The sequence below is a fragment of the Scatophagus argus genome, chromosome 1, assembly GCF_020382885.2.
Source record: "Scatophagus argus isolate fScaArg1 chromosome 1, fScaArg1.pri, whole genome shotgun sequence".
In the NCBI taxonomy this organism is placed as follows: Eukaryota; Metazoa; Chordata; class Actinopteri; family Scatophagidae; genus Scatophagus; species Scatophagus argus.
Genome location: NC_058493.1, coordinates 15575688 through 15602585, shown reverse-complemented (window position 1 = coordinate 15602585; position 26898 = coordinate 15575688). Strand labels below are relative to the sequence as shown.

Below are 26898 nucleotides of genomic sequence, written 5' to 3'. Positions count from 1 at the left end.
CTAAAAGCCGCTCGGAATAGCTTTCATGATATCAACGGCAGTTTGTAAAGTCCTATTAGTCAACACTAATGTGAACTGATCAATTAATCATGCTTTAGTCTGTTTGGTCCTCACACCTCTAATCACTGGAAGATGCGTGGAACCAAAGAGGTAAAAAGAGAGAAAATCCACCATACCGCGCTAAAATCCAGCAGGTCACTTAATTCCTTGTCAGTTCCAAGAGCGGCAATCCGCTGCTGAGGATTCATCCTGGCGATCTAGAAACCTGAAGAAAACACAGTCCAGTCAGGTCACATCTCTGCTGGTTTATTCAACAGCGGGGACGAAAGCCACAGGAAATGACCAATGCCACGAGAGGTATTTGTTATGGATGCGGAATAAAGACCATGACCGTGAAGTAAAGTTGGCAATGGCACCGAAACATAAGGAGACACTGACAGTTCGGCCACGTTATAATTTACCAAATAGTACGAAAAATGTAGTTCGCACAGTTCTTGATTGCGTTGATTAAAATCAGAGATAAGATGGAAGCGCTCTGAATGGATGGCACAGCTTATTATAACCAGGACCTGCGGCATCGAGTAATTGCAGTAACATCATTTCTCTGTAATGACACCGCTCACTGCTGGTAAGACATTTGTGAAACGCACAGGTTAGGCTACCGCTGCCCATGCTAATGTCAGTGATTTGTGAGGCAGCTTTTACAAGCATAACGATGGTTAACGTTAGCTGAGGCACCTAATGTCACTTAGCTAGCTGGCTAACGCTAGCTGCAGTTAACAGATTCATATGGACTCAAAAGAGCTAGCGAGCCGCAACCATCTGCAGCGGTTTTAGTCACTGTAGACATTAGTATGGAGAAGCACACACACTGACGAGTAAAACATAAAATACAGACTGGTTCAAGGTAAGTAAGATAGCAAAACAAATATTGCAAAGGACATTCAATCCCCAGCAGCTCCAGAATACAAAACGCAATGATGGTCTTTCTCAACTCCCAACTTCTTTCACAGGTCCGAAAGCTTTTGGCAAACTCCCACTGATATTTTACCTTAATTCCGATTAAAATCCCGACTAGGGTGATCTGGTGAAGACTCGTTGTCTTGCAATGTGCCTCAAAATAGCGAAATATTGGTTTAAATGGCTATACCTGGAAAAATATCCTCTCTATATATCAGTTACGAGTTTCCCTTAGGCAGACATTTTTGCTTTGCGAAAGCCTCAGCACCACGATGACATTGGTTATTGTATCCCTCCGCTGAGCACAGTGACATGAAGGTCCCACACAGCGGGAGATGCAGCGGGAGTCAGCACACCGTCTTAGGTCACACTGATGCACCACATGTTTAAGTCTGCTTTGAATGCGTAATAACATTTCCGCCTTAAAATAGCTAGAAATAATAGACCCGAGTTTTGTATTTTGTTTAGCTGTGTATTTATATTATCCAACAATCTTCAGACAAATGAAACATGAGCTTGCAGATTTGTCAAATCATTTTATTCAATGTGACGGTGCGTTTCATTAGGTCGACTGTTGTATCCTTTGTACCGTACTTCCTTCCCTGAGAAACACAAAAAACACCAGGTAATATGTTAAAGAGTGAGAAATGAAATTGCCTACTTGCATTATTGTTTTTATTGCTAACTTGTGATGGACTGTGATTATTGGCTGCCATTTGGTGCGTGTTCTGTAACAGAAGCTCTCCCAGTGAAACACAAACATACCAAACCAAATGACCCAAGAACCAAATGACCCAAGAACATTATGGGACAAGAAAAGCGGTGAAACAAGGGTAAATAATAGTGTAACATTTCCAAGATGAAGAGATCAGCACCCATTTCATTATTGCTGTTTATCATAGCCCACACACACCACAACCCAGCACGGGTTAAGCAGTGATGGATAATGGATAGATTGATGGATAATGTGGATAGGATGAAATACACAGTAATAGCTGTTGTTAACTCATTAATTATTGAGTATTACTTCAGTATAGATGCACTGATTGCACTGGATTTAATGGCAAACTTGAATTTCTTGAATTTCTCTCGGAATCAATAAAGTATCTATCTATCTATCTATCTATCTATCTATCTATCTATCTAAACTGGAGAAAACAGTAAAAACACATTGTTCAGAGAGCAGTGAAGGGGTGGTGTTTGTTTAATGTTTCCAATTTAAGTACCAGATAGAAGCATATGTACATTTATGAATAATATAATAAATCATATTTCGTTATCACACTGGTTAGTAATTTTTTTACAGATAGTTTTATTCAGTGTAAGTGTATCAGCTGTATCAGGTGATTTTACGACTTAGATGGTTATTTGCTGCAGATCTTCGTACTTTTAGGGAAGCTGAAATTTTGCATCTTTTTTCTTTTCTTTTTTTTCTCTCTTTTTTTTTGTACTGCCAGTCCAAGTGATCAAACCAATGTCACAAGTTTCCCACCTCTGCAAGAGCTTTCTAGCCATATTTTTAGTTAAATCACAAACCTCATACTGAAATGACTTAATTCCTCTTTCGTAACGCTAGAATAACTGTTTTCAGTACAAAAATATTTTAAACGGTAAATTACATTGACAAGCACAAGATTCTGTAAGTCCCCCTTTCCTTTCAGAGAACCAGTCTCATTTTTCGTATGAAAAACCTCTCTGTGTTGCGACACTCTTGTTCTCCTTTATTTTACATTTGTACGTTGATTTGTTTTATGAACTACTGTTTATTCTTGTGTGGCAACTGATTTTGTGTAGTGTGAAATTTGCCACTTGTTACCGCTTATTGAATGACTTGAACTATAAAGTGTAGATTAGAAGGATTATTTTGACAATGTTTATCCAAATGTGACAAATAGGTTGTGGGGGTTTTTTTTGACACTGTTCTTTTATTCTGAAGGGATCAGACCAGAAGTGTTGTTGCTTTTGGCGGAAATCAGGCGGGCATTTGAAAACAAGCTAGCCGCTAACTGTAAGTTGTTGTTAGTATGAACGCTGGCTTAAATTGAAAAAGAAGGGAAATTTTACTCTTGACAAAACAACGGGCGAAAACAACACAAACATCTGATACTAATCATACTTAAGGTCCAGTGCCAAAAAAAAATCGAAACCAGTCCGTCGATCTGAGCAGGGTCTGAGACCAAGAAGGGAAAGCGACCGTCTGCGAGTAAAAACAAGGATAAACATATCTTGTAGCTTCACAAGATGGAGAAAGTTAAAAGAAGAAAAGAATCTGCGAAATGATGGAGACGTCGCGACTTATCTCTTGAACTTGTAAGTTTCTGGTGAAAGCATCATAAGGCCATTGAGAACAACACTGCGTTATCTCGAATGTAATTGACAATATTTTGCCAACAGACACACATTATCAAAGCTCACACAGCAGGTTATATATAAGCATAAAAAGATTAACCGTGAAAACAATCTTAAAATAAATTATTTAGTTTGTCAAAATTATGTATGACATCTCGGTTTTCTTGATTTTATTGCTTAAAAATACACAGTGACATGTAAATACATGACTAAACGTTGGCATTGAAGCAGGAATTACAAAAACATCGTTAACGTTTTCATTAGAAGTGCTGTGTCTCACATGACAGTAGCTCAGTTTGTCTGCAGGTGTGTACGTGTTTTTTATTTGTCAGCGTTTGACAGCTCGGCTTTGGGATGCTTAAATGCGGCGATACCAAATGCAAATTATCAATCTGTGAAAAATATTTCATATGTAGCATCACGGCTGGGAAAACACCGAAACATTATGATTTAGTGGTCTTAAATATCACTGTACTAGACAATGCAGGTGACAGGTCCTTCCACTGTATAGGAACTACTTTTTCCTCCGCGCCGGAGTGAAACCCAACAAGAGGACTGCAGTAAAGTTGGACTGAAACTGACTGTCGCTGTTAAGTGTGGATGCGTGACTTGTTAACGAAATTATCAGTGTCTTCTAAACGTTCATTACAGATTTTACTTGTTGCTGCATGCTTCCAGGAAATACATGATGATTTTGTTGTTGTTTTAACGTGCATTATATGTGGATTAATAATTGAAGTAGCGTTGCATAGAGGCTAAAAAACCGGAGTTACTCCAATCAAACACAAATGTTTTAAAGATTTTATAAAAATATGTGCCTGTTTAACATGAGCTCATAGAATAGACAATGGACATTTACAAAAGAATATTATTTCAGAGGTATTTAGTTATAATTACCATATCATGTAACTTGCAAAGTTGGAATGATGGCTGTTACAGTAGGTGATTAACTGTTCTTATCTTTAGGTATGTGACCAATGTCGTATGAAAGCACCGGTTTCGGTTCAGTGGTTTATAGAGCTGTCTTGCAGGTCGGAGAAGACCAGTTTGGTGTGGAAATTCTGAGTGTTCTCATACCATATTAATGCTATTACTGTCAGAACAAGTGAAAGAGAAACTGAAAACAAAGAACATAAAAGTGTAATGAAGATATAGGTGAATCAGTGTGAATCAAAATTCAGTATTTCAAGAAAGAAACACTACAAACAGAACAAAAACAATGTGTAAGCCTTTGAAGAAACAAGTGTGGGACATCTCTCCTAAGTTATCTGTTGAATGAATCCTGTTACAGGAGCTTCAGTAAACACAGTCATAAATCCCTCCAACACTTTAGGTAACAGTGTAGACCTTCACTCACCCACACTTACTACACAGTATGTGTTCTTGCACAGGGGCTTGTAGTCAAAATATTTAAACTGGTATTTTTCAAGACTCGAAAGTATCAAATTCAGAGGGAATAAAAAAAGGCCAGCTTAAACTCCAGCAAATTAAACCATGTGGATTTAGATATGTGTACATATATGGGCTTTCCATGTCCTTTAACTGTCCTGCCACACAAAACCTATGAACAGCAACAAAAAAGAAATACCACTAAACATAAGTTCCCTCATAACACTGAAAAGGAAAGACTTAAAAATTAAAAACTATGCAAGAGGAAATATTTTGTCATCTAATCCATTGGAGGCACCTCTGCCCTGTATTAATAATTCCAGGCTGCCACCTGTTGGACAAACTCAGATCATACAGACTTCAGCAGATATTCTTCTCCAGTGAAAACACACAGAAAAGCAGATCAAAAAATGTTTCTGTAGTATTATTGTTCTAATATTTTACAGATATTGGAATTAAACAAATTAGTATACAAAAGTAAAACACAAAGTTTGAATTTACTGTAAGCATGTTTCACAGCTTTGTAGTAGTTTTAGTGTAATATTTCAAACATATATACAGAATATATGGAGAAAAACATGTTCATGTGACATTTTTGGACTCTCTTAAAATTAGCCCACCCTCTTCATCCTCTTCTACCTTTTGTCTTTCTTCTTTAAAGTCTGCAGTTTGTTTATTAACTTTCTAAAATTTGGTACTGTTTGTGGCTTTAATGGATGTAAAAATTGTGTTTTGTCAGTGAAGGTAACACGATACAATTAAACAGCACTTAAATTTCCTAAACTACATCATAACCCTCATGACGGTAGGACTTATTGCAGGACTGTTGTATTAGACAGCATTTGTTTCAGCTTGGTGTACCTAATAGTAAAATGATTGCTCACTACTCTGTTCATTCTGAGATGCACAAAAATGAATCTTCATTCCTCTATACAGTGAAATTGTTGCTTTATCCACCTCGTCTTAGTGCCAAAGTGACTTTTCTTGTGTTGTGGATGTCGGCTGATTTGGAGTAAATATTTTATTTAGCTAAACTTGACTTCCAACCATGGAGGAAAATCATGGCAAGCACGAGCTGCTATTAGCTCTCACGTGCATCCCATTGACATATATTAATATAATATAATAATTCCTCTTAATAATTCTTAAAGTATCACTTCCACTGTGCAGAGTGCATAATACAAGAAATTCTTTCTACGCGGTTTCAAATTGTCAAGATCTTTCAACCACATTATGAGCAGATGGATGTCGGTTGTCATGGAGACCGTTCAGTTATCACGTGACCAACGCCCCTCGGCTTTTCCCTGTGTGTGTATAAAATCCCAGACTACTGCTTTTCCCATAATGCAAAGCGACAACCTTTTACGCTCTTGTGTTTACGATTGGTGGTCACGTTCACCAATTGCCGGAGCAGACTTCACTGCACTACAGATAACTCAGTAATGGTGGCACTCATCAGTTTATAATTCATCGTTTCTTTGACACTGGTTTATATTTTGTTTGTGTAACGATGCCGGGGATGTGCTCCGTGCCGGGCTGTAAGGGCTACAAGAAGGCGAGGTCACGGGGAGTCGTGTTCCACTCTCTGCCCACAAGAGACCCGGAGAGATGCAGAAAGTGGTTAAAGGCCATACAGAACCCCAAATTTGACGAAAATACACCAGTGAGTAAATACGGCAATATAAGGGTCTGTAGTCAGCATTTTAAACCGGAAGATTATGAACCTGACATTCAAGCAGAGCTTATGAAAACAACACCCCGAAAAATCCTCAAGTCCAACGTAATTCCATCTGTTTTCTATGGAAGACAGCGAGAGGACCTCAGCATTTCTTTGCTAGCAGCTGACAGCAGCCGAACAGAGGTAAATACTTCAACTGTAAAAGTTATCATTTTACGGAGAGCTTTTAGTGTGTATGTTGATTTAAGAGCCATTTCGCCTCTGTACCGAGAGCTAATCCTTAAAACTAGGAGAAAACTTCCTTGCCTGCACTCAGAGTACTCAAAACCACATCTGTGGTAGTTCCTACTGCAGTAGTCGTAACCAGGACCACATTTTCCCACGATGACACACACACATACGCGCGCACACAGTTGACTGACAAGCCAGTGGTGGAGGTTATGGTGTCAAAGTGAAACTGTCAGTTTAGATGACAAAGAAACAGACTTTTCTTTGTCAAACCCCCTGAAGCTGAATATGTTTGTATACAGGTGTGTGGGTTTTTTTTTTGGGGGGGGGTCACAAGGTCACAATTGTACATGTTTGTTTTAACTCAAGGTAAAGTCCCCATAATGGCACAGAAATATTATTGGTGGCAGCCGGTATCCCCTTTACTGCGTTTTCAGTAATAACATACCTATTTTCACGAAGCAAAGCTTATAACAAAGATCTTTTAAGACATTAGTTCAGTGCTCTTTAAAAATGAGTAGTTGTGAACAGTTTTGTTGTTTGTTTTTTGGAGATTCTGTATGTTAGGGGTGTATGTATCAATGTAAGTACGTAAGTACTTATGTATGTAAGTATCAATAATTTGACAATTTTATGATAACTTTAACACTTATACTTGTAGAATCTATGGAATTTTTTTTTCCAAATAGAATGATTATTTGTTCATCCAAAGCAGCATTTGCAGGATTCTTTATATTCCCTTAGAACAGCATTACAACAGTATCATTTTTGTGGAAAAACAGGTTTAATAACTCTGTGACCTGAAGCTCATTGCTGATGCAGAAACTTTGGTTTTGGAAAGAGTTTTTTGTTTTGTTTAACTTACTTAAGTGAGCTGTAGATTCAACTTGGTATTAGCAGCTGTTGAGTAATTTTTTTCTGTTGTAAAACTGGGTGGCAAATGACTGACTACAGAGTAGTAGTATGAATACTGAAACTTTTTTTTTCTCTTTCATTTATTTTTAATTAGGCGACGTCTCCCAGTACAGCAGCTCACGCCTCTACCTCAGTGGTTTCAGGTTCCAGCGTGGACAGAGTGTTGCTTTGGCCCTCTGTGTTAACCTCGGTAGGTGTGACATAGTAACGCTATTTTCCTAACATGTGAGCTTTTATTTTCATGGGCTAGCATGTGGTTAATCTGTGTGAAGAACAATTTGTAGGCTACCTTTTTTTCTAAATGTAGCACTTGAATCAGTACTACTGCCTTAACAAAACTGTGTTTACTCAAGGGTTCGACTACATCTTCCTTGGCTGTTCAGATCACTGATGTGGATACTGCATCATTTTCTCCGTCCCTGTCAATTCCTATAAGTGTAACACGTGAAACCGGAAGCCGTTTTTCTGTGTAAATGAGTAATACATGAAGTTGTACGTAATGTATGTTCTTATTGTGAACCCTCTTCAGTTGCTCACACAGTAACTTAGCTAATTTTTCAAATTTGTGTCTCTGTTATGCCAGATTGCCTCAGGAGGAGCTGCAGATATCTCGTCTCAGTCCCCTCCACCAGCTGAACTCAGTGAAGTCGTGTGCAGTGTTGCATCTGAAACGTTTCTGAGTGAGAGCTTCCACCAAGAGGCTGAATTAAGCTTAACAGCAACATCACAGTCAGATGAGATCAAAGACAAGGAACGGAGTCAGTCAAAGACTATTGTGAATGACAGCTGCTTGATGGAGCTGTTTAAGAAGTGTCAGACATGTGGACAGCCTATAAGCAAGAAGAAAGTCTCTCACTGTGGTGCACAGAAGAAGGTGAGGTGGAGCTGCCTTGGTGGACACAGAGGCGTGTGGATGTCATCACCTCACCTTTGGGACGCGTTTCCTGAAATTCACCTTCTTATGGCTCTTTCTGTCCTGTTTTCTGGAGGCGCCTTTACACACTTTAAAAAGTGGGCCAAACATCTGCACCTAAATTTCTTGGGACATAAAACTTTTTTTGAAATTCAAAAGGCATACCTCAACACAGAAATGAAACAGATGGACAGGAATGAGCAGGAAGGAGTCTTTGCTGAAAAGGTCCACCAAAAGCCAGAGCGGATGCGTCTTCACATTTCAGGTGATGCTTGCTGTTACTCTGCTGGTTTCAGCATCAAAAAAGTGCAAGTTGGTTTTTTTTTAGTTTTTTTTATCAGTCAGACTCTTAATTACTTTTCTAAGCAGGTGATGGAATTGTTTCCACAGCGTGAAAATGACCACTAAACCACTGAGCCAGATATTGAAAGCTTAGTCCTCATTACTGCATGTTATCTTGTTTTTACATTAAAGATCCTCTGAAGAAAAATAAGCGGAAGTCAAGGAGGGGGGAGAAGGAGGTTCTGTCGTTTTTGTCAAGGTGAGCCAGCATTTACAGACTTTATCACAACCAATTCTCTTTGCTTTTAATGAACAGTACTGATCAGCATGTCAAACTGTTGTCTGTCATCTGTGGATCGAGAGGAAACCGGAAATCCAGTTAAACTTATCCAAGGGGCATCATGGGAGACAGCAGTTTTGAAGCAGAAAACTCCCTATCCCTCCTGCCCTAATAAAGCAGCAACTCTGGAGAAGCTAAGCCATTTGCCTGCAGTGCAATAAACACTGAGCCCTGCCCCTCCAGAGTCTGGAGCTGCAGAGCTGAGGGATAAATCTGTGTGTTTTGTTAAATCCTTCACAATAATCAACATGTATTTCATAGTAATTTGACACATTTTGTTTTGTTAAAAACTGGATTTCTGAAGCTTGAAAAGCAAACCATTGGGATATCGACTGATAGAAGTGATTGTTGCAAAATGGATTATGGCTTTGTTGCATCTACTAATGGAGAATAGATTATGAGGTAAAGATGATCCATTTTCCAGTGTGACTCCCCATAGGACCATATAATAATAATAATAATAAAATGATGTCAGATGGGCCCTCTCCATGTGGTCTGATAGATGACCCAGTTTCAAAAAGTCTGAGATCTGCACCTTGCATGGATTGTCTGCTGTGTGAGTCCAAGCCACTCCAAGAGTAACTTAATTGTAGGTTAAACTGATCTCCAAATTCTTTATATAATGTGTTTAATATTAATTTAATAAAGGCTGCTCTTTTTATTTACATGTCATGACATGTTATCTGCATTGCTGCGTCTTCTTTACTAAATGTTCTATCATGTATCCTCATTTGTTTGCACAAAATAAAGTGGATAAAATACATTAATAAAGGTTATTTACGTTTTGTTTTTTTTTATTTATTTAAACAACAAAACTTTGGTTTCCTGGAAATCCCAGTTCTCTTATTTGTTGTCATTTTCAATATTCTGTGATACCAGGGATGTGATTTGTTTTCACATTCATTATCAACAGATCACTTATTTGTCATTTGAAAGTCTCTTGGTCAAGAATAAACAACTGATGGAAGAATAGAAAACGTAAATTATGTAAACGAGTCAAATATTCGAACTATCAGGCTGCAAATGGTTTTACACTCCAACTGAAGCACGAGTAGAATTCAAACAGCTACACACAGAAGAATTTCATATCTGTCTACACATCACTTAATAGTTTTAGAGCCTCTTTTTTCATTTTCACACTAAACATTTAGTTTCATAGAATACATATATTTTCATCTTTTTAAGGATAAGTTTGCACTCTCAACATTTCCAGATGAAGTGTTGTGCCTAATGACAATGTTTCTTTTAACAGTTGCGAAAAGAGATCCTTGGTATCTCTGACATCTACTGGAACATGTGTGCAAGAGTCTACTGCATTATCAGGTGTTGGACATGTATCAGTCTCTGAAAGGTAAGCAGTCGTAATCTTGCTGTGTTTCCTGTCTGGGCTGCATCAAAGTGTTGCCAGTCCAACAAATGTAAAAGCCCATCCCTGATTTAATGAGTGAGTGATGAATTTACAGTGTTGTTAGGTCGAGTGTTAAGTTTCCCCGTTTTTAACTCCTTTTCAAATTGGGGAGGCACACAGACCTCAGTTACGTCCTCATGATGTGTTGACATCATCGTTTGCACATCAGTTGTATTGATTAGCCTGTAGAAAGTGCTGAGTGCATAATGTCACAACTCATTTGACGGGTTTGTGTCACACTTGCCAATGGCCACATGCTGCAATCACTTTTGAATTGCTCTGAAAATGAATTTATGAAGAAGAATTTCCCTTCAGGTATAAATAAAGGAATTCTGATTCTGATGTGTCTGCAGAGGAAACCAGTGCAAGCAAGTTGATGCTCAACATCAGAGTCAAAGTGAACACATGGTATCAGAGGTGGCCTGGCTTCAGGACAGGTTAGTGTTGACCTTTTTGAGAATGTACATTTTGGTAAAAGCTTAAGTATCTGCCAGTGCTATATTGACTTTCCTAAAATACATTACATTATTCAGTGTCTGCATTGTAATTTGTTGTTTCCAGTTTTGAGGAGATGGAGGTCACCATTGATGAAGACAATGTGAAGAACAGACTGTAATTTTATATTATATCATACAGAATATATTGTTTTAGCTCTTCTGTGGGTCATTTGGTTCTAGTATTGTTTTTTCCTAATAGATCTGACTTGGATACTGATGTAGAAAATGCCAAAACAATGGAGCTGAGTTCTCCAGAAGCTGATGACAGCTGTGATGAAGACATCTACGTACCAGTCATTCCTCAGAGGTACCTGTAGGAGGAGGCGACTTGTTTTTAATAGATCTTAGAAGATTTAAGTGAATCAGGTCTATTTTGAATATATTGAAACCCAGATCCATAATGAACAGTATCACCCTCTACACAGCACCTTAAACAGGCAGAGAAGCACATTCACATTGTCCTGCTCCATGGTCAGGTCGAGGAGGCCATTTGTCCCTCAGGCCATACAGCTCTTCATCTCCTCCCTGAGAGGACAGAATTAGACTTTTTCTTTTGTCACTTTATCACTCAATAACTGTTTGCATACTATCGGACTGTTTTATTCTTTTATTTTAGTATTGTTTTAAATTCTTTATATATTCTATATGTTTGTACTTTTTCATACTTTATATTTTAGTATTTTATACTTAAAATACTTTAAATCACCCTACTACACTTCACGTCTCTATACTTATACATAGTTTGGAAGAAGTATAATGTATAATGAACATGTATTCTGTCCCAGGTCCACAAAATCTGAACTTTTACTGGAATGTGAAGAAGAGGAGCTGGAGCCATGGCAGAAACAAACCTCACATGTTCCCTTGAAAGATGATGGAGAGTTTAGTATGTCGCACCCAATTCTTCAAGGACATGTTGGTGTTGAGGTTTTCAGACATTAAAAGCGGACTTTAAAAAGCAAATAACTGTTGAGTGTCAACAGTTATTTGTCATTATGGGGACATTTTAAAATGGCTTGCTACTGTCAGTTGAATATTGATTTGCTACTTACAATGTTGAGATTTAAATGATATCTAAATGCAAAAAGCACTTTGTAGGTGGATTGGATTAGACTGCTAGCATGTCTTTGTGTTGTTGCACATATTCTCACCTAAAATGTTAATTTTTAAAAGTTAAATTGCATTGTATTGAAGTGTGTGTTTTTGTCTTTTGGTATGTTGTTACAGGTAATGATCAAACAGACTGGAAGCTTTCTCTTCTCCAGAGAAATGCAGTGAGTTCTTCACCGCCTGGCCTTCAAACAGAAATGCCACAGCCTGTTGTTTTCAGCAACCAGGTAATGACGTTATTACCTCTGCCAAGGAGGTCTGTTTGTTTTTGTTCTGGTTTGTTGGGTTGTTTCTCCGTTTCTCAGTAGGATTGTGGCTGTATTTTCACAAAACTTGGTGAAAGTTGTAGCATGGGCCAAGAACGATCCCATTAAATTTTGCTGAGCAAATCCAAGTTGTTCAGTTTTTCCAGAATGGCTTCTCATCCCTGGTTTAAGAGAGCAGCGGTGGTGGAGTGAAAGACAGTGAATAAAGATTAGGAAAGACAGGTACCCACAGGATCTCTGCAGAAACCACCACCATGGGATAAATCTTTATCAAAGGGGAGAACGTTGCCTAATTTTTGTTAGTTTAGGGATCCTCGATATGAAAATGATTGAAAACCACTATCATAGAAGAGTGGACGATTGGCCTTGGTTGACTCTGTGTAATAAAGCAGCAATAAAAGCAGCTGAAAAAGGTGTTATAAATTTTAAATGGTTGATTCATGGTCATCATTAGTGTTCCATCTGTTTTTCAGGGCTTTATTGTGGCTTCTTCCCAGTCAACAAGGAACACTGAGTTGATTGGCTCTCTTGGAATACGGTGTGATGCTGATGATTCATTTACAATAGTACCAGGTACCAGAAACACTTTGAGGGACAACAATTTTTTTGTCAACTTTCAATTCTTGTATAATGAGCCTTGTGTTTTGTTTTGTTTTTTAGTATTACCATTTTTATTATCTTTGATTAAATTCGTCTTTAGAGTTTGCATGTTGTTTTTCAGGTGCTCAACAGCCATTTTTCCAGAAACTGTCTACACTGACAGTAAAACCAGGGGCTTGTGATCAAATCAGCAGCAAGCCTGTGTCCTTATCCAGTGTCCAGAGTCCTGCGGTACATGCAGCTTCATCTAACCGACTGGAGTCAGACCAGTCCAACCCACAGACACTTCCTGTACCTTTTTCTCTTCCTTGCTTTACTGTACTTGAACTTGAATCAAGTGGCACTTCAAACAAACAGTAATTTATTGTACCAAGAGAACACACTCTTAACGGTTATTATTGGTAAGTTCACAAGTTGTTGTTTACATGCAGTTTGCCTGTCAGTTACATTGCACTTCAGAGGTATGGGTTTTATTGCAATATTGTGTTCAGTAAAATAAATTCTTAAAGCAAAAATCATTTCAGGTGCCTCACTGCTGTGTTATTCAAATGCCTGACAATGGTTTATAGTTTGTCTATAATACATCAAGATTTAATGGAATTTTCAAGCACAATCTGATTTTTAAAAAAGTTGAAAGTCAGTGTGAAGAAGCACAAAAGTGTTTAGCTGAGGGCTAACTTTGATGTTTTATAAAGACTGATCTAAATCAACGGTTCTCAAAGCAGTATCCCCCATAGGAAGACTCCACCCACCAAGTCTGACTGCAATTGCAAAGTGTGCTAGTGTGCAAATCCCACACTAAGCTGTAATAGCAGTTTTTCTGTTGACAATTCTGTATAGGATACATGTAAAATTACTAAGCCACTCACGATTGACAGATTAATCCATAACATACAAAATTTATTAAAAAGTTGACCTGTAAGAGGTGTAATTATGCTAAAAGTATGCTATGCTACTAAAACTAAAAAAAATTTCTGTAAAAATGCAAGTTTACTTTTTATGTAAATGAGTTAACATAAGTTATGTGACCTCAATGTAGTCAAGCAAGACGAATTGGTTTACTATGCGGTCTATGCAGCAGTCATGGCGGAAAACTCATTTCTAGCCTTCACACTCATAACTATTGATCTTCTCAATTATAAACATGCTTGAGTTGTTGTATTGACTTTTGACACATTAAAATGATAAAGAAAACATGTAGTATTAAGGATCACTGCTCCCAATATTGTCAACGTTGTTCTTAAGCAACAAAACAATATGAAAGGCCGCCAGTGGGGGTATTATTTTCCTTTCATGAAAAATACACTATTATCTCAACAAAAAAAAATTCACCACTGCACTCTACACCCATGTACGTAAACAGCTCACTGTGACTGTGCTGTATAGTGCGTTCCTATTGAATAGAATGGGGGGCCATAACATGAGTTACTTTAATTAAGACAGTAACCTACGGTGGCCGACAAGTACAAACGCGTTGCATATACAGAGAGGCGCTGCACTTAAGAAAAACAGATGCAGAAGGAAAACGCTGCAAATACAGAAATACAAATACAGCATTGTATTTAATCCAGCATACGGGGTAGCTCCGGGAGATATGGGCAAACGTATTTCATAGTCAATAGGAAGCATAGGAAGTAGTACAAATAGATAAAGGAAGTGATGCACAGAAATGCGTCCGGTAGTCTGATTGGTCCAGACAGTCGGACCGTTTCCGATGTCTGGTTTGGCCAGCGATTTTTTCCCCTTCTTGTGTGAAGTGGACTCGTTCAGTCTAAACTCTGTTGTCTGCAGGTTAAAGGACTGAAGTTGCTGTCTTTACACGGCCCTGCCTTGAAACCCAAGGGCTGGGTGCAAGAGAGGTAGGCTGAAACGCGAACCCTTTACCAAACTCTTGAGTGCAGTCTTTGTCCTGACATCCAGCTGGATGATGTGAACATGCTAATGGAGCCTGGCTAATGTTATTATAGGGGGAATCGATAACCGATAACTCTTGAAACTTAAGAATAGGATGAACTGGGGATAAAATGTGTTGAATTTTTAGAAATCAGATGTTGTACGTGGTGCTGTAATGCCGTTGCACACTGCCGCAGTTGAGGAGCAGGACCAATGCAAATCATAAACGTTAGCTTGTTAGCATTAGCTTCATCCTGTTGGAAAGGACATAGAAGCTAATAACACAATAATATGCAGCGCTGGTATCAGTGCTAGCTACGCTAACATGATATTTGCTAATGATAGTAAGTAGTAGTTCATCTGGTGACTCTTAAGAGTTTCGTAGGAGGCTAATAGTTAGGTTTTAACACATTTTAAGATTTGAGTGTTACCATAAAACTATATCAGCATCTTTACATTCTCAGATTAGCTCATCTATACTTTTCGATATAAAATGGGTGTAGCCAGGTTTGTTTGCGTCACACATTAGCTGACAACGACAAGAGAATGATGACGACATATGTCAGTTCATTCTGTTTTTCAACTGAATTTGTATTTTTACTTGGCCAGTGGTTTGACTGTCGCCATCTTGGACGGCAGTTGGAAAGCTTTGTTTCAATTATCCGTAGGCCCCAATTAACCCTGATTCTGATCCTGATTTCGGAAATATTGCTGTGTTGCATTTATTTTCTTAGAAAATCATTTTCATACAGTGTTGTAATGACTATATGTGATCTGGATGGCTGTCAGAAATTAAATTTACTTTATTCCAAGACTTTCGAAGTAACAATAATCAGTATTTTAAAATTAAACAGTGCATCAAATGACTGTCTTTTAAGTGAAGGATGTTCTTTATAGCATTGACCACACTTTGTATTATCACCCATCTCTGCAGCTCCCCTCGGCTCCACAGAGTATTTTATTGTCAATCAACTCATTATTTTGGTTTTATGGCCCCCAACTCTGTGGTCTCCCTCTCACGGCTCTCTACATTTGTTTCGGCTGCAGTAGGCAGCTTTGTTTTATAGAAAAAGCTTGACAACAGTTCTTTAGAACTATTCAAAATGCTTGTTTGCAGTAATTTCTGAGACAAAAACCCATGTCACATTGATGATGTTATGTCACAGCGAATATATCTCATTAACCTAAAATGTGCACATTCAGTCTGCATGTTTGTTGCTGTCATGTCTTGTTACTAACGCTAACACTTATTCACTAACGTAGGGCTGGAGACCCAGTTTACTTGTTGGACAACAGACTAGTAGTAGCAGTTAGCATGACTGGCAGTGAGATGCACCACTGGGTTGATTTGCTTTATTAAAGATGCTGGCAAAGCACTACACTACATGCAGCGTATAGTAAGCACAGTGGAAATATCATATCAGGCCACTGTATTTAAATAGTATGCCAATTTAACATATCTCCACAATTCCGATCAACCACTACAATGTCTGCCAGGAAGTGACTGTTATTATATGCATGATTTCACAGTAATTTGTTCTATACCTGCCCAGCACCTAGTGACAGACAGCCAGACTTAATAACTAGCTGGTGAACATAGTAGTGAATTTATCAGCCATTGAACTGGATATTTGCCTCAGGAGTAGGTGGTAAAGAAGCATTAAAGGAGGCGACTACAATTAAATGAATGTTACTCTTTGTCAGCCTGTTGTGTAAATAGGCAGCTGTAGGCAACACATTTGCCGTAACAGCTTTATATTGTGATATTATTTCAGCATTTCTGTGATTGACAATGGAACAAATGTAATGTGAGAGCTTTAGCTGGTAGCGATGAGCACACAGATAATTATCACCCAACTGTGTGGTCCTGAGGTCTGTACTATAAAGCAAGTACTATAAAGCAATTTCATTCAGCCTGACAACTGCAATCACGCAGAGGTGGTTGTTAAAGTCAACCCAAAATTTCCCAGTGTAGCCATTGTCATGTTCATTGTCATGGTGTTTGCAGCAACTGACCATTTGCAAATATGGACAACTTTACTGGCAGCAAAGTGGTATATTTTACTATACCTATAATATTAGACATGCAAAGAAGTTAAGCACACACTCCAGACTAAAAGCACCACAGTTGCAGCTGCCAGCTGACAAAATATTACAGACTGTGAATGTGCAAATTAATAAGCTCACTGCCCCATCGTTAGGGCATGAGTAGGTCTGAGTGTAATTATATTGTGCATTTCATTAAATTTGTGTGTTGTTTAGATTAATTGTCATGGCTTGTTTGCTGCAATTTTAGTCTTATTCTAACCCAACACAGGTTAGGTGTGCAGCATAAGTTATTACAGTGATGTATCCTTGTAAGAAGTGAACCACTGTTGTAACCCTGAAAACCCAGGATCGAATGTGCAGTTACCCCACTAACCACAAATCCCACATGATAGTACAGGCCTCTGCTCAGCTCTGTGGGGACTTTTGTGTCATTCAGTTGATTGTTTTGGTTATACTTTTCACATAGTCCACTCTCAGTTTTTGAAGTCAAGCTGCATGTATCACCACAACCGTTACCAGCCAGACTTGGTTTAAGAATATCAAAATGGATGGTGGCGAAATCTCACTGATGGTTTGTGAAAAGCAGGTTTTTCAGTAACCATGTTATTGCAGAGCATGTAAACGCATGCTCAGATTACAAACCATAATGTGATTTTCCCAGTAATGTGTTTTTTTGTGTATGATAAAATGTAATTATTGTATCAGGGCCTCACATATTCAGCAGTCAGTCCAAGACATACAGCATTTAGCAGCCATTTCACTTTCACAGCAGACATTTTGACTTGTCATACGAAAAAAGCACAGCCGTCACTAATATTATTATTTATGTGACTTTGAGTCATCAGTCATGGAGCCCTGAAACCATAGTTCCATTTAATACAGGCATTGTTAGCTTCATCATTTACACCTGTGCTTTTCCAGTGTCACATCATACCCTGTTAAGGTTGAAAATGAGAAAGTTGCTGTGTCACGTAACAAAAACTCTTTACCACAACGCAGTAGAGTTTTGTCACATGTTTCTTTTGGTGAAAACGTTTCTCAGCCTTGCGAATTTGACTCACCAAACAGAAAATCTACCCATATTTGGCGTTTGGTGTTAATTTTGCACCGTGATGCCAAAGAATTCATTTTATGATATAAATAATTTGCTTTTAAAATATATTTGATCACTGGTGTGAAGTAGTACATAATTTTTTTTAAAATACTCGAAGATGTACTGTTCATGCTGTCTACATATTGTGTTTTTCTATTGTTGCAGGTCCACCATGTCTGAACTTTTTATGGAATGTGTAGAGGAGGAGCTGGAGCCGTGGCAGAAGCAAGTTCCTGAAGTTCACTTGATAGACGATGACGACGATGAACCCATTTTTGTCGGCGTGCTCTGTATGTCATCGCACATTTTTAAATATATGTAATTGTTTAAACACCTAATATTATGCATGTTTAAGGTCCACAAGCAAGTTTGTTGTCAAAAAAAATATGTTTTGTTGTTTTGTATGATACTGCAGCTAAGAATCAAAAGGATGGGAAGCCCAACCCTCCACCTCCTCAGACAAACAGTGCAGAGAAACAAGAAGTAAAGCGCACTGCTCCTCCGCCGGCCATTGCCTCCTCACAAATAATGCTGCCACTGAGTATCACTGGAAATGCAGTGAACGCAGTGACTGCAGCCCCCAACCTAACAACAGTGACTCCACAGCCTGTTATCGTCAATAACCAGGTATTGTTGATATTGAAACTGTTTTTGCAAATAATGTGCAATAATAACAAATAACCGTTTATTGTGGCTTTTTGCTTTCCAGGGCTTTATTGTCACTTCTCCACAATTAGCAAATACCAGTGAGTTTATTGCCTCTCTCGGCTCCCAGTATCCTCTTGGGACTTCATTTACAATAGTACCAGGTAAAATTGAGTCTCCTATACTTGTGACGACGAAGCCGTGTTTCCTCTCTCACTGATTTTGTGCAGTAAAAATTGCTTCATTGCACGTTTTGTAGTTTTAATCTTACTCTTGATTTTGACTTTGTTTGTTCTGTCTTTCAGCTGGTCAGCAGCAGCTTTTTCAGCATGTCACTCCCGCCACAGTAATACCTGGTGCTGTCCACAGGCCTCAGGTGCAACAAATCAGCAACAATATCGTCACTTTGTCCAACGTCCAGAGCCCTGCTCTGTATACAACTCAGTCTAATCAGACGCAGCCCAACCGCTCCAACTCACAATCTCTTCAGACGATTTCTGTGCCTGTGAAGGCCAACAGCAATACAAAAGGTCATTTTCGTAACATAATGCTTTGATCTTTTACTACACTTGTATAACAAGACAAGTTGGCAATCTAAATGCATTTTCTTCATACAGATCAAATCTTAGTCAAACGAGGATTGCCACAACAGCAACCAGACAGCGCTGCAAAAAAAGTCAAGCTTGAATTGGGTACGTTTATCTTATCTCAGAATTTTAACCATGCTCTTTTATGATCTCATGACACAAATATAATCTTGTTGTGTTTTTATAGCTTGTTAATTGTAACATATCACTGCTTTTCTTTAGGGTCAACAAAAGTAATGGTACCAGTGGAAAATGGGATTTTTAAGAAAAAGTGCCCAAAGTGTCAAGAAGAATTTGTTACGCAGGAGACCCTGAGGTGCCATGTGACAGTGAGTAAAAATCTTGTGAAATATTGTCCATGTATGTGAATTACCATCTAAATGTAATATACAAGTAAAGCTGTAAAACCAAATGGTCAGATGAAATTGTTAATTTAATTTAAGCTAATTAAATTTGAACATTTTTTTGTTATTTTCCCCATATTTATTTTTGTTTTCTTGAGTTCTTTGAATGTATGCCTAACAAATTAGACATCAGTACAAAGTTATTCATGTAAAGCATCACTTTATTTCAGAGCTGCTGTGCAAAAGTGGAAAGTGCAGCTCCTTCAGCCCCGGACGTGACTGCGAACAAGCGCATCATGTTGGTCTCAGAGTTTTATTACGGCCAGTTTGATGGAGATGGGAAGAAAGAGATGCAGAAGACCAACACCACTTTCAAGTGTCAGAGCTGTTTGAAAGTTCTCAAGAACAACATCAGGTTTGAGAATGTGGTTTCTTGCTTTCAGTAACATAACAGGGTAATTGTAAATGTTTATTTCGACTATGTTCAATCGATCATCAGTCACTCAACAGAAAGTTGCCCTGACACTATTTTCGTAATCAGTTAGTTTTGGCCTGCACACATTTGTTCTGGTTATAGCAGCTGAAATGTGAGGATTTAATGCTTTTCTGTTTTATATCATTTTATACTGAATATCTCTGGCTCTTGGTCGAACAAAACTAAACAGCTGAAGATTTCACATCGCATTGGACTCTACATAACTCGGATACACATTTTGTGATGTTTTACAGACAAAACAACGAACATATTCATCAATAAGATGATAGACAGATTAATCAATAAGGAAGGTAATCATTAGTTGTAGCTAGCCTACAGCTGATCTCAGCCACCCAAGGCATGTGTGAGCAGATTAAGAACGGTTTACCTGCATGAAGCAGGCTCTTTGTGTCACCTGGGCTTTGTCACGTTTGAGTCTTGTTGTCAGATCTGTGATTTTATTGGAACAGACTCTTAAGGTGCAGAGAGAGCGAAACATGTGACCTCAACATTGTATCTAACATTTACCTAATGGTTTTATTTAAAACTGTTCTGCTTAAAACTCCTGAGCTAAGCTAGCATTCAGACTGAAACAGGCCTGTGTCAGAACATTTGTCATTTGGGTTTATTCTGTTTTAGGGCTCACACTGACGTGTTCCAGATTTGCAAGCAGTTATTAACAGAAGTCACATGTGATTCAGATCAGCAACCCGGGAACACTGAGATGAAGGGGCAGCAGATAAACATGACCAAATCTCACTATCTCTCACATTTTTCTGCTGTCAGAATGAAAACAGGGTATTACATAGTATTATCATTTTGTTAACTGTTTTGTGGGCTCTGCTGGTAACTGAAATATGGAGCCCCATGTGTAGCCTGTTGTTGTTGTCCTGCTGTTTGGAGGCTTCTCTCTAAAGTCACTTGCTAAGCATTTGAATTTGAATAACACAGGGCCCATTGGATATTTGTGTATGTTTGTTTAAAGCTGCTGTAAATTGTACCATTCATGTTTTGAATGCAATGTTACAAGGAAGATATTTTCTTACATTAAGTCCCCTTTTAAAAACATGCAGTAATGAAAATGCTGCATGTTGAAGGACTTGCTGAAAAGGTATCAGTCTAGTGTCAGTACAGAAAGCGCAGATGTCTTCCTTGGTCCTCACTGCAGTTTTCTCCTCAGATGGATGACAGTATCAGACTGTTTTCTCTCATGGGCCTAAAGATGAAAAATGACTTCTAGTTTAGGTGACGTGAGAACTGTTCCTTTGATTAAATAACTTTGCACAGAAAAAAAGCTTCTGCAAGCTGCTTTTAATGGGGAAACACATTTGTACTGCAACTGCGTTCTCACGGTCAAGGTCATAGTTCATCCACTTAGAAATTTCTATTAGGGGAGCTGAGGCAGCAGAATGTGCCCGCTGAAAAATGGGCTATGGCTTGTGAGGGCAGCAATGGCAGGTAGCTGTGGAGGTGCTAGTTACAGCTGCAGAGCACTACATCATTAGGCAAAACAAAAATCTTTGCATAATTGCTGATATTATAACGGCCATTATACATGCTTAGAAAGTGAGGCGCAAGAGGAGCACTTCATTTATCTTTAAACCTATGGGACCTGGACCATAATGACTGCATATACACAGGCCATGAATATGAAATTTCTTCCTCACTACCCAACATTGATCTTGTTTTAATGTGTGTATTTTGTCTGATTAATAATGTCTGTGGCAAAACACAAAAAAAAATCACATACACAAAGTTTTGTGACATGTCTGTGTACGTCCCCTCTCTTGCAGGTTCATGAACCATATGAAGCACCACCTTGAGCTGGAAAAGCAGAACAGTGAGAGCTGGGAAAGTCACACAACTTGCCAGCATTGCTACCGACAATACATGACTCCATTCCAGCTGCAGTGCCATATTGAGAGTGCTCATAGCCCAATCGAATCCTCAAGTATGACATGAATTGTCTAAACACCTCGATATATCATGACAATTCGGTCAAACACTTATTTGCAATTTTCTTTTTTTCCCCTTTTATAGCCAATTGCAAGATATGTGAGCTGGCGTTTGAATCGGAGCAAGTTCTCCTGGAGCATATGAAAGACAACCACAAGCCTGGGGAGATGCCCTATGTGTGCCAGGTCTGTCACTTCGTACTAACGCGTGGTTTGGTTTAGTGTTTCAAGGAAAACATTCACTGATACTGCAGTTCTGTGTTACTGGTTCCACAGGTCTGCAATTACCGGTCCTCTTTCTTCTCAGACGTGGAGACACATTTCCGAAGTGTCCACGAAAACACAAAAGACCTGCTCTGTCCCTTCTGTCTCAAAGTTCTTCGAAGTAGTCATATGTACATGCAACACTACATGAAACATCAGGTATGTTGTTGTATTTCATCTCGTTTGTTGTAAAGCCTTTCTAAAAGCCAACATTTTTCTCATTCTGAAAAATTCTTTTGATTCTATGTGCTAGAGTTGTAGCTCACTTTTGGTTGGTATGATTCACTCCAGCTCTGAGGCTGGATTCATTTGGTTGTCTGTTGAGCACCTTGCTGTAATATATAAAAGGCTGACAATACAACCTGCTTCTCTTCACCTGCCCTAAAGGAGCAATAAACATGATAGAGCTGTAACCAAAGAGAGTTAATTGCCTTTCTATTAATAGCAGTGAAATTAGCTTCTTTCATACTCGTTCTGTTCTTTCAGTGAAACATTTCTGCAATTAGCCTTTAGTCGCACTTCTTCATCATGTTTTTTTTCTGGTTCTACACTGTGTTGTTTGTTGTATTTCAGAAAAAGGGAATCCATCGCTGTGGAAAATGCAGACTGAATTTCCTTACCTACAAGGAGAAACTGGAGCACAGGACTCACGTCCACAAGACTTTCAGAAAACCTAAAGGCTTGGAGGGCCTTCCTCCGGGAACCAAGGTCTGACCCTGTCAGATCAGTACAGCATTTATTTTAGCTATTCTTATATTAATGCAGAATTAATAATTTTGTGTTCTCCTCCCAGGTGACCATTCGAGCGTCCCTCGTCGGAAAGACACCCGCACTACCACTCTCCTCCCCTGATCGATCTGGCATTATTGTCAGTCCAGAAACGCTAAGTTCCATTGAACAAACTAAACCTCTGGTCAGTGTATCCAAGTCCAAATCAAACAGCTCTGGAGCAGGAAAACTCAAGACAACTCAGACCCGGAAGCAAGATGGCCGTACCTCCAAACACAATCTGGCACTCAGGAATCTCAGGTTGTCAACTGAGCTTTTTCACACTTCAGTCAGTGACATTGCGACGATAGATAATTACATTGTCATGAAACTGAACACAGTTCTTTGCTATTCCAGACTGAATTTGTGCAACATCAAAATCATTTTTAAACCGTTTTTAAAAATGACTTTGTTGCATGAATGAGAGTATTTGCACTGTGGAGATTGTTTATTTTAATAAAAGCAAGAGGCTCTTGAACATACATATGCATTGAAAAGTGCCGCCTCCTCGAAAAATAAGTAATCTATAATCTTTGCTTGCTTTAGTCACATGATGTCAGCTTGGGTAAGATATTGTAGGGGTGTAATAGAAATTCAGACTAGAATAGAAGTAGGAACTTGGCAGACCCTCAGCAGACGACCCAAAACGTCATCAGTTGAAACACTTGGAGTGTTTCATTTAAACTGAATATCATCCTGAAAAATCAAATCAATTTAAGATGAGTTTGAAGTATCACAAAATCTGACTTGACTCAAGGACTTCTTGACTTCTTTTCAGTGTCTAAATGTTAAGTCTGTGTGATTGTGCTTTGTGCTCTTGTAACTTCCAGAGTCAATGGAGGGCACTACACGTGCATCGAATGCAACTCACAAGTTGACCACTTCTTCTCTCATTTCCCTATGGTTTCTAATTGTGGTGCTTGTAAATATCGGACAAGTTGCAAAGTTTCCATCGGCAATCACATGATAAAGTGAGTAAAAATTTGAACTCAATTAATATTTATTGTATTTTAGTGCCAGTGTATTAATCTTGTGATAAATCTTTCTTTGGTCTTTGTTAGATTTCATAGTACGATAACCAAAAACAGATTTCAGAAAATGGATCATAAGAAAAATCCATCAGCTTTAAAGTAAGTGCGTTTCATAATTTATATTCTCCACATTGAATAGAGTGTTTTCTCTTTTCTGTGAGCCTGATAGAAGATTTTTTTCCCCCAGACTAACCCTGGTATGTCTCAACTGTGACCTCCTCGTGGACGCATCCGGAGGTGACCTGATGACCAGACATTTAACTGACAGACCAAATCACACATGCAAAGTCATTCAGGAGAAAGGTTTGTTCCTTTTCTGCTAGCACCACCTGAGTCATGGCCAGTACTCTGTGTGACAAGTTTCTTGAAAAGGTTGTCTCTTGTTTTTAACCCAGCAGATATGAAAGCCAAAGATCGAGTGTGAGTAGAAACCACTACCCACATTACATCTTGTCATCTGTTTATTATTAATCAATAAAGAACACCTGACAATGTAGACAACCAAATAAAAAATCGCATGTTTTTTTATTTTTTGCTGCACTTTTGTCTCTATGATGGCACCTCTTATCTTTGCATTTACCACTTAGAACACTTTGAGGTCTTTATCTATGTAGATGGAGAACTTTTCTTTAACACCTAATCAGATTCTTTTATTTTTCACCATATTTGAATCAAGCAGTAACATCGGCGGCGTAGATGGTAACACTAACAGCCCAACAGCAGCCAACACAAGAGCCAGATTTTGAACAACTGGCTTTCATCAAAAAGTCTCCCTTTTGTTGTTATTTACTGTTTGTTTGATATTGTTTGGTGACTGTGTGATTGACTAACTAAGAGCATATGGCTAAAGGCTGTAAATCTAAGGGATGCTGTTTTACAGTCATGTTGTCTTCCTTTCCTTTAGGCATCTCGTCTTGGGGCAACCAGCAAAAGTCTTGTACTTCTTGATGTCAGCACCTGCTCAAAGACCGAAGGAAATGGACTTCAAACAAGCTGAAAGTGTCACACCTCAAAGTGTCACTGTTGCTACTGTCAACCAGGCAGAAGCAGAGCAGATGTCACCGGCAGGTGATCAGGAAAAGAATTTCAAAGAGGAACGTGCCACAGCAGGTTCCTCTGAAGGACAGTTAAAGCAGTCGTTGCTGCCCGCTTCATCGACTTCCTGTACATCAGATGGGGTTTTAGATCTGTGTGATGAGTCAGTCGGTGACTCAGAGAGCCTGGAGGCCAGAGAGCAGCTCCCTGTCTCAGGGCTCATCCCTGAGGATGAGATGAGGGAACACCAGACTAATTCAGATTGAACCTGTGCATCAGCTAAGCAATGAGCATGACCCATGAGACACAGTCGCATCAGCCAAACCTCAGCATTGTTTCCCAAACAAGTATTGACTGTCTGATAATGTTGCTTTGGCTGCTGGTATTTCCTGAGGATTTATGTGTTTGGTAATTCAGTTTCAACGAAAAAAGTCAGATTGTTTTTTCTTTTTTAACTCTCATCTCAAACTTCCATTCCCTGAATAGATGTACAATATCTTTGTATTTACAAATAAAAGTACATGCACTACAACTTTATTTGCCCTATAATCTATATAGTTAAAGAATGTGTGTATTCCTAAGTATAAGCAACAGAAGTCATTTTTCTGAACCTTGACAGATTCCAGACTGCTGATTCAACTTATGGTTGTGGCTCATTTTGTACTTCTGAAAAGTTTCAGAAACTGGTTGATGTTCACCTGAAGGAAACCCCTCTGTCATTAAGTGGACTGTATGTGGCTCTGCTCCCGACCTTACATTGGAAACTATTCATTGGAATAGTCTGGTTAAAGTTTTGGATGTTGGGATTTTTAAGTCCACAACATTAAGTTTTGTCTTCCTTTAATTTGTTGTTTTGCTCCCCTTATACTGAATGTAAGGCTGCCATGCCAAAAACAAAACATATTATCACTGAAAGGAACAGGAAATTCATGGTTTATAGCAGAAATAATTGATGTGGTACAGATATATTGTTACAAGCTGGTTTTTAGCACCCCCAGAGTAACATTTATTCCAGTCTTCAGAAAGATGCTTTAAACCATTAAGAATTGTATTAATACATGTATAATAAAAGCCCATGTAATATTTTATTCCCTAAGAAAAAAAAAGATGTCAGGTTTGTGAAATGTGTAACCTTGACAAAAGAGAGAAACATCAGCTGTGGTAGAGAACATTTGGTGAAAAAGAACCACAACTGTTTGTGGAGTGAATAAAATTAATATAACACTGTACTTGAGTAGATTTTATTGTCTTATTTTTGACTGATGAAAATACCATCTTGGAAAAGAAATCTGTATATGTTACCTATGGTGAAGGTACACAGCACAAAACTTCAGCTTGATGAAATCTGTCAACCAGTTTTTATGTCTCAGCTGCTGGTTGATTAAGCTGCTTCTTATTTTGCATTTAAATTAAAGAAATAACCTGTAGCTCTGGGGTATTTTATACAATGCAATTTATTTACTTACTGTGTTATGAAAATGTCATTGTTTACTTGATATGTTGATATGTTAAAAGGAGATTTCACTTGTACATACAGTATCCGTGGAACAAGTTTGCAAGTGCTTCTATGTCTGTCATGGCTCTGTAAATTTAACATCCTGAGTTTGCTTTAAATACATTCCCCTAAAAATATAGTGTTCCCCTTAGGACACATTTTGTTCAGATCTGTATACTCCTGGGTTTGGATCAGTGTTTTCCTGTTGTTTGTTATGTAAATAAATCTCTGAGACTTTGGGTATTATTTTTCTGTATGGTAATCACTAAGCAGGTTTTTGGTCTTGTTGTGTCAACGGGAACTATTTCACACTCTTCCTTATGGTCCTA

The 26898-nt window shown here is 38.5% G+C and overlaps 3 protein-coding genes across 13 annotated transcripts in view; 2 read left to right on the top strand and 1 right to left on the bottom strand.

Annotated features, from left to right (window-relative positions):
• tcf12 (transcription factor 12) overlaps positions 1-1285 on the bottom strand; it is a 74082-nt gene extending 72797 nt beyond the window's left edge. For 2 of the 9 annotated variants that reach the window (XM_046386313.1, XM_046386364.1), the window contains exons 1-2: positions 1052-1265; positions 177-265 (exon numbers count right to left, since the gene is read on the bottom strand). In XM_046386313.1, the coding sequence (XP_046242269.1) occupies positions 177-248 (72 nt within the window). In that variant the 5' untranslated portion in view covers positions 249-265; positions 1052-1265. Of the gene's footprint in view, positions 1-176; positions 266-461; positions 1031-1051 lie in introns of those variants that run through there. The other 7 variants (XM_046386320.1, XM_046386334.1, XM_046386349.1 and 4 more) reach the window with 7 other exon arrangements.
• Positions 1286-2908: 1623 nt separating this feature from the next.
• Positions 2909-13452, top strand: LOC124057754. The gene is made up of 13 exons (XM_046386301.1): positions 2909-3270; positions 3821-6559; positions 7614-7709; positions 8103-8697; positions 8907-8973; positions 10307-10405; positions 10816-10899; positions 11024-11074; positions 11159-11266; positions 11745-11845; positions 12187-12296; positions 12809-12908; positions 13057-13452. Exons 2-13 carry the CDS (start codon positions 6209-6211, stop codon positions 13293-13295), a joined length of 2001 nt encoding a protein of 666 aa, XP_046242257.1. The 5' UTR covers positions 2909-3270; positions 3821-6208; the 3' UTR covers positions 13296-13452.
• A 1149-nt stretch (positions 13453-14601) lies between these two features.
• znf280d (zinc finger protein 280D) lies at positions 14602-26831 on the top strand. 3 transcript variants are annotated; one of them, XM_046386242.1, is made up of 18 exons: positions 14602-14794; positions 18136-18260; positions 18386-18597; positions 18680-18779; positions 18921-19145; positions 19233-19307; positions 19425-19531; positions 19777-19961; positions 21815-21972; positions 22062-22162; positions 22253-22399; positions 22814-22948; positions 23034-23269; positions 23839-23979; positions 24070-24138; positions 24227-24342; positions 24435-24459; positions 24944-26831. In XM_046386242.1, the coding sequence occupies exons 2-18, from the start codon at positions 18143-18145 to the stop codon at positions 25338-25340; spliced, it is 2547 nt and encodes an 848-aa protein (XP_046242198.1). In that variant the 5' UTR covers positions 14602-14794; positions 18136-18142; the 3' UTR covers positions 25341-26831. The 3 variants fall into 3 exon arrangements, with proteins under 3 accessions (XP_046242198.1, XP_046242218.1, XP_046242206.1); XM_046386250.1 differs by having other exon boundaries at positions 14603-14794; positions 24438-24459; XM_046386262.1 differs by lacking the exon at positions 24435-24459 and having other exon boundaries at positions 24944-25130.
• Positions 26832-26898: the final 67 nt, after the last annotated feature.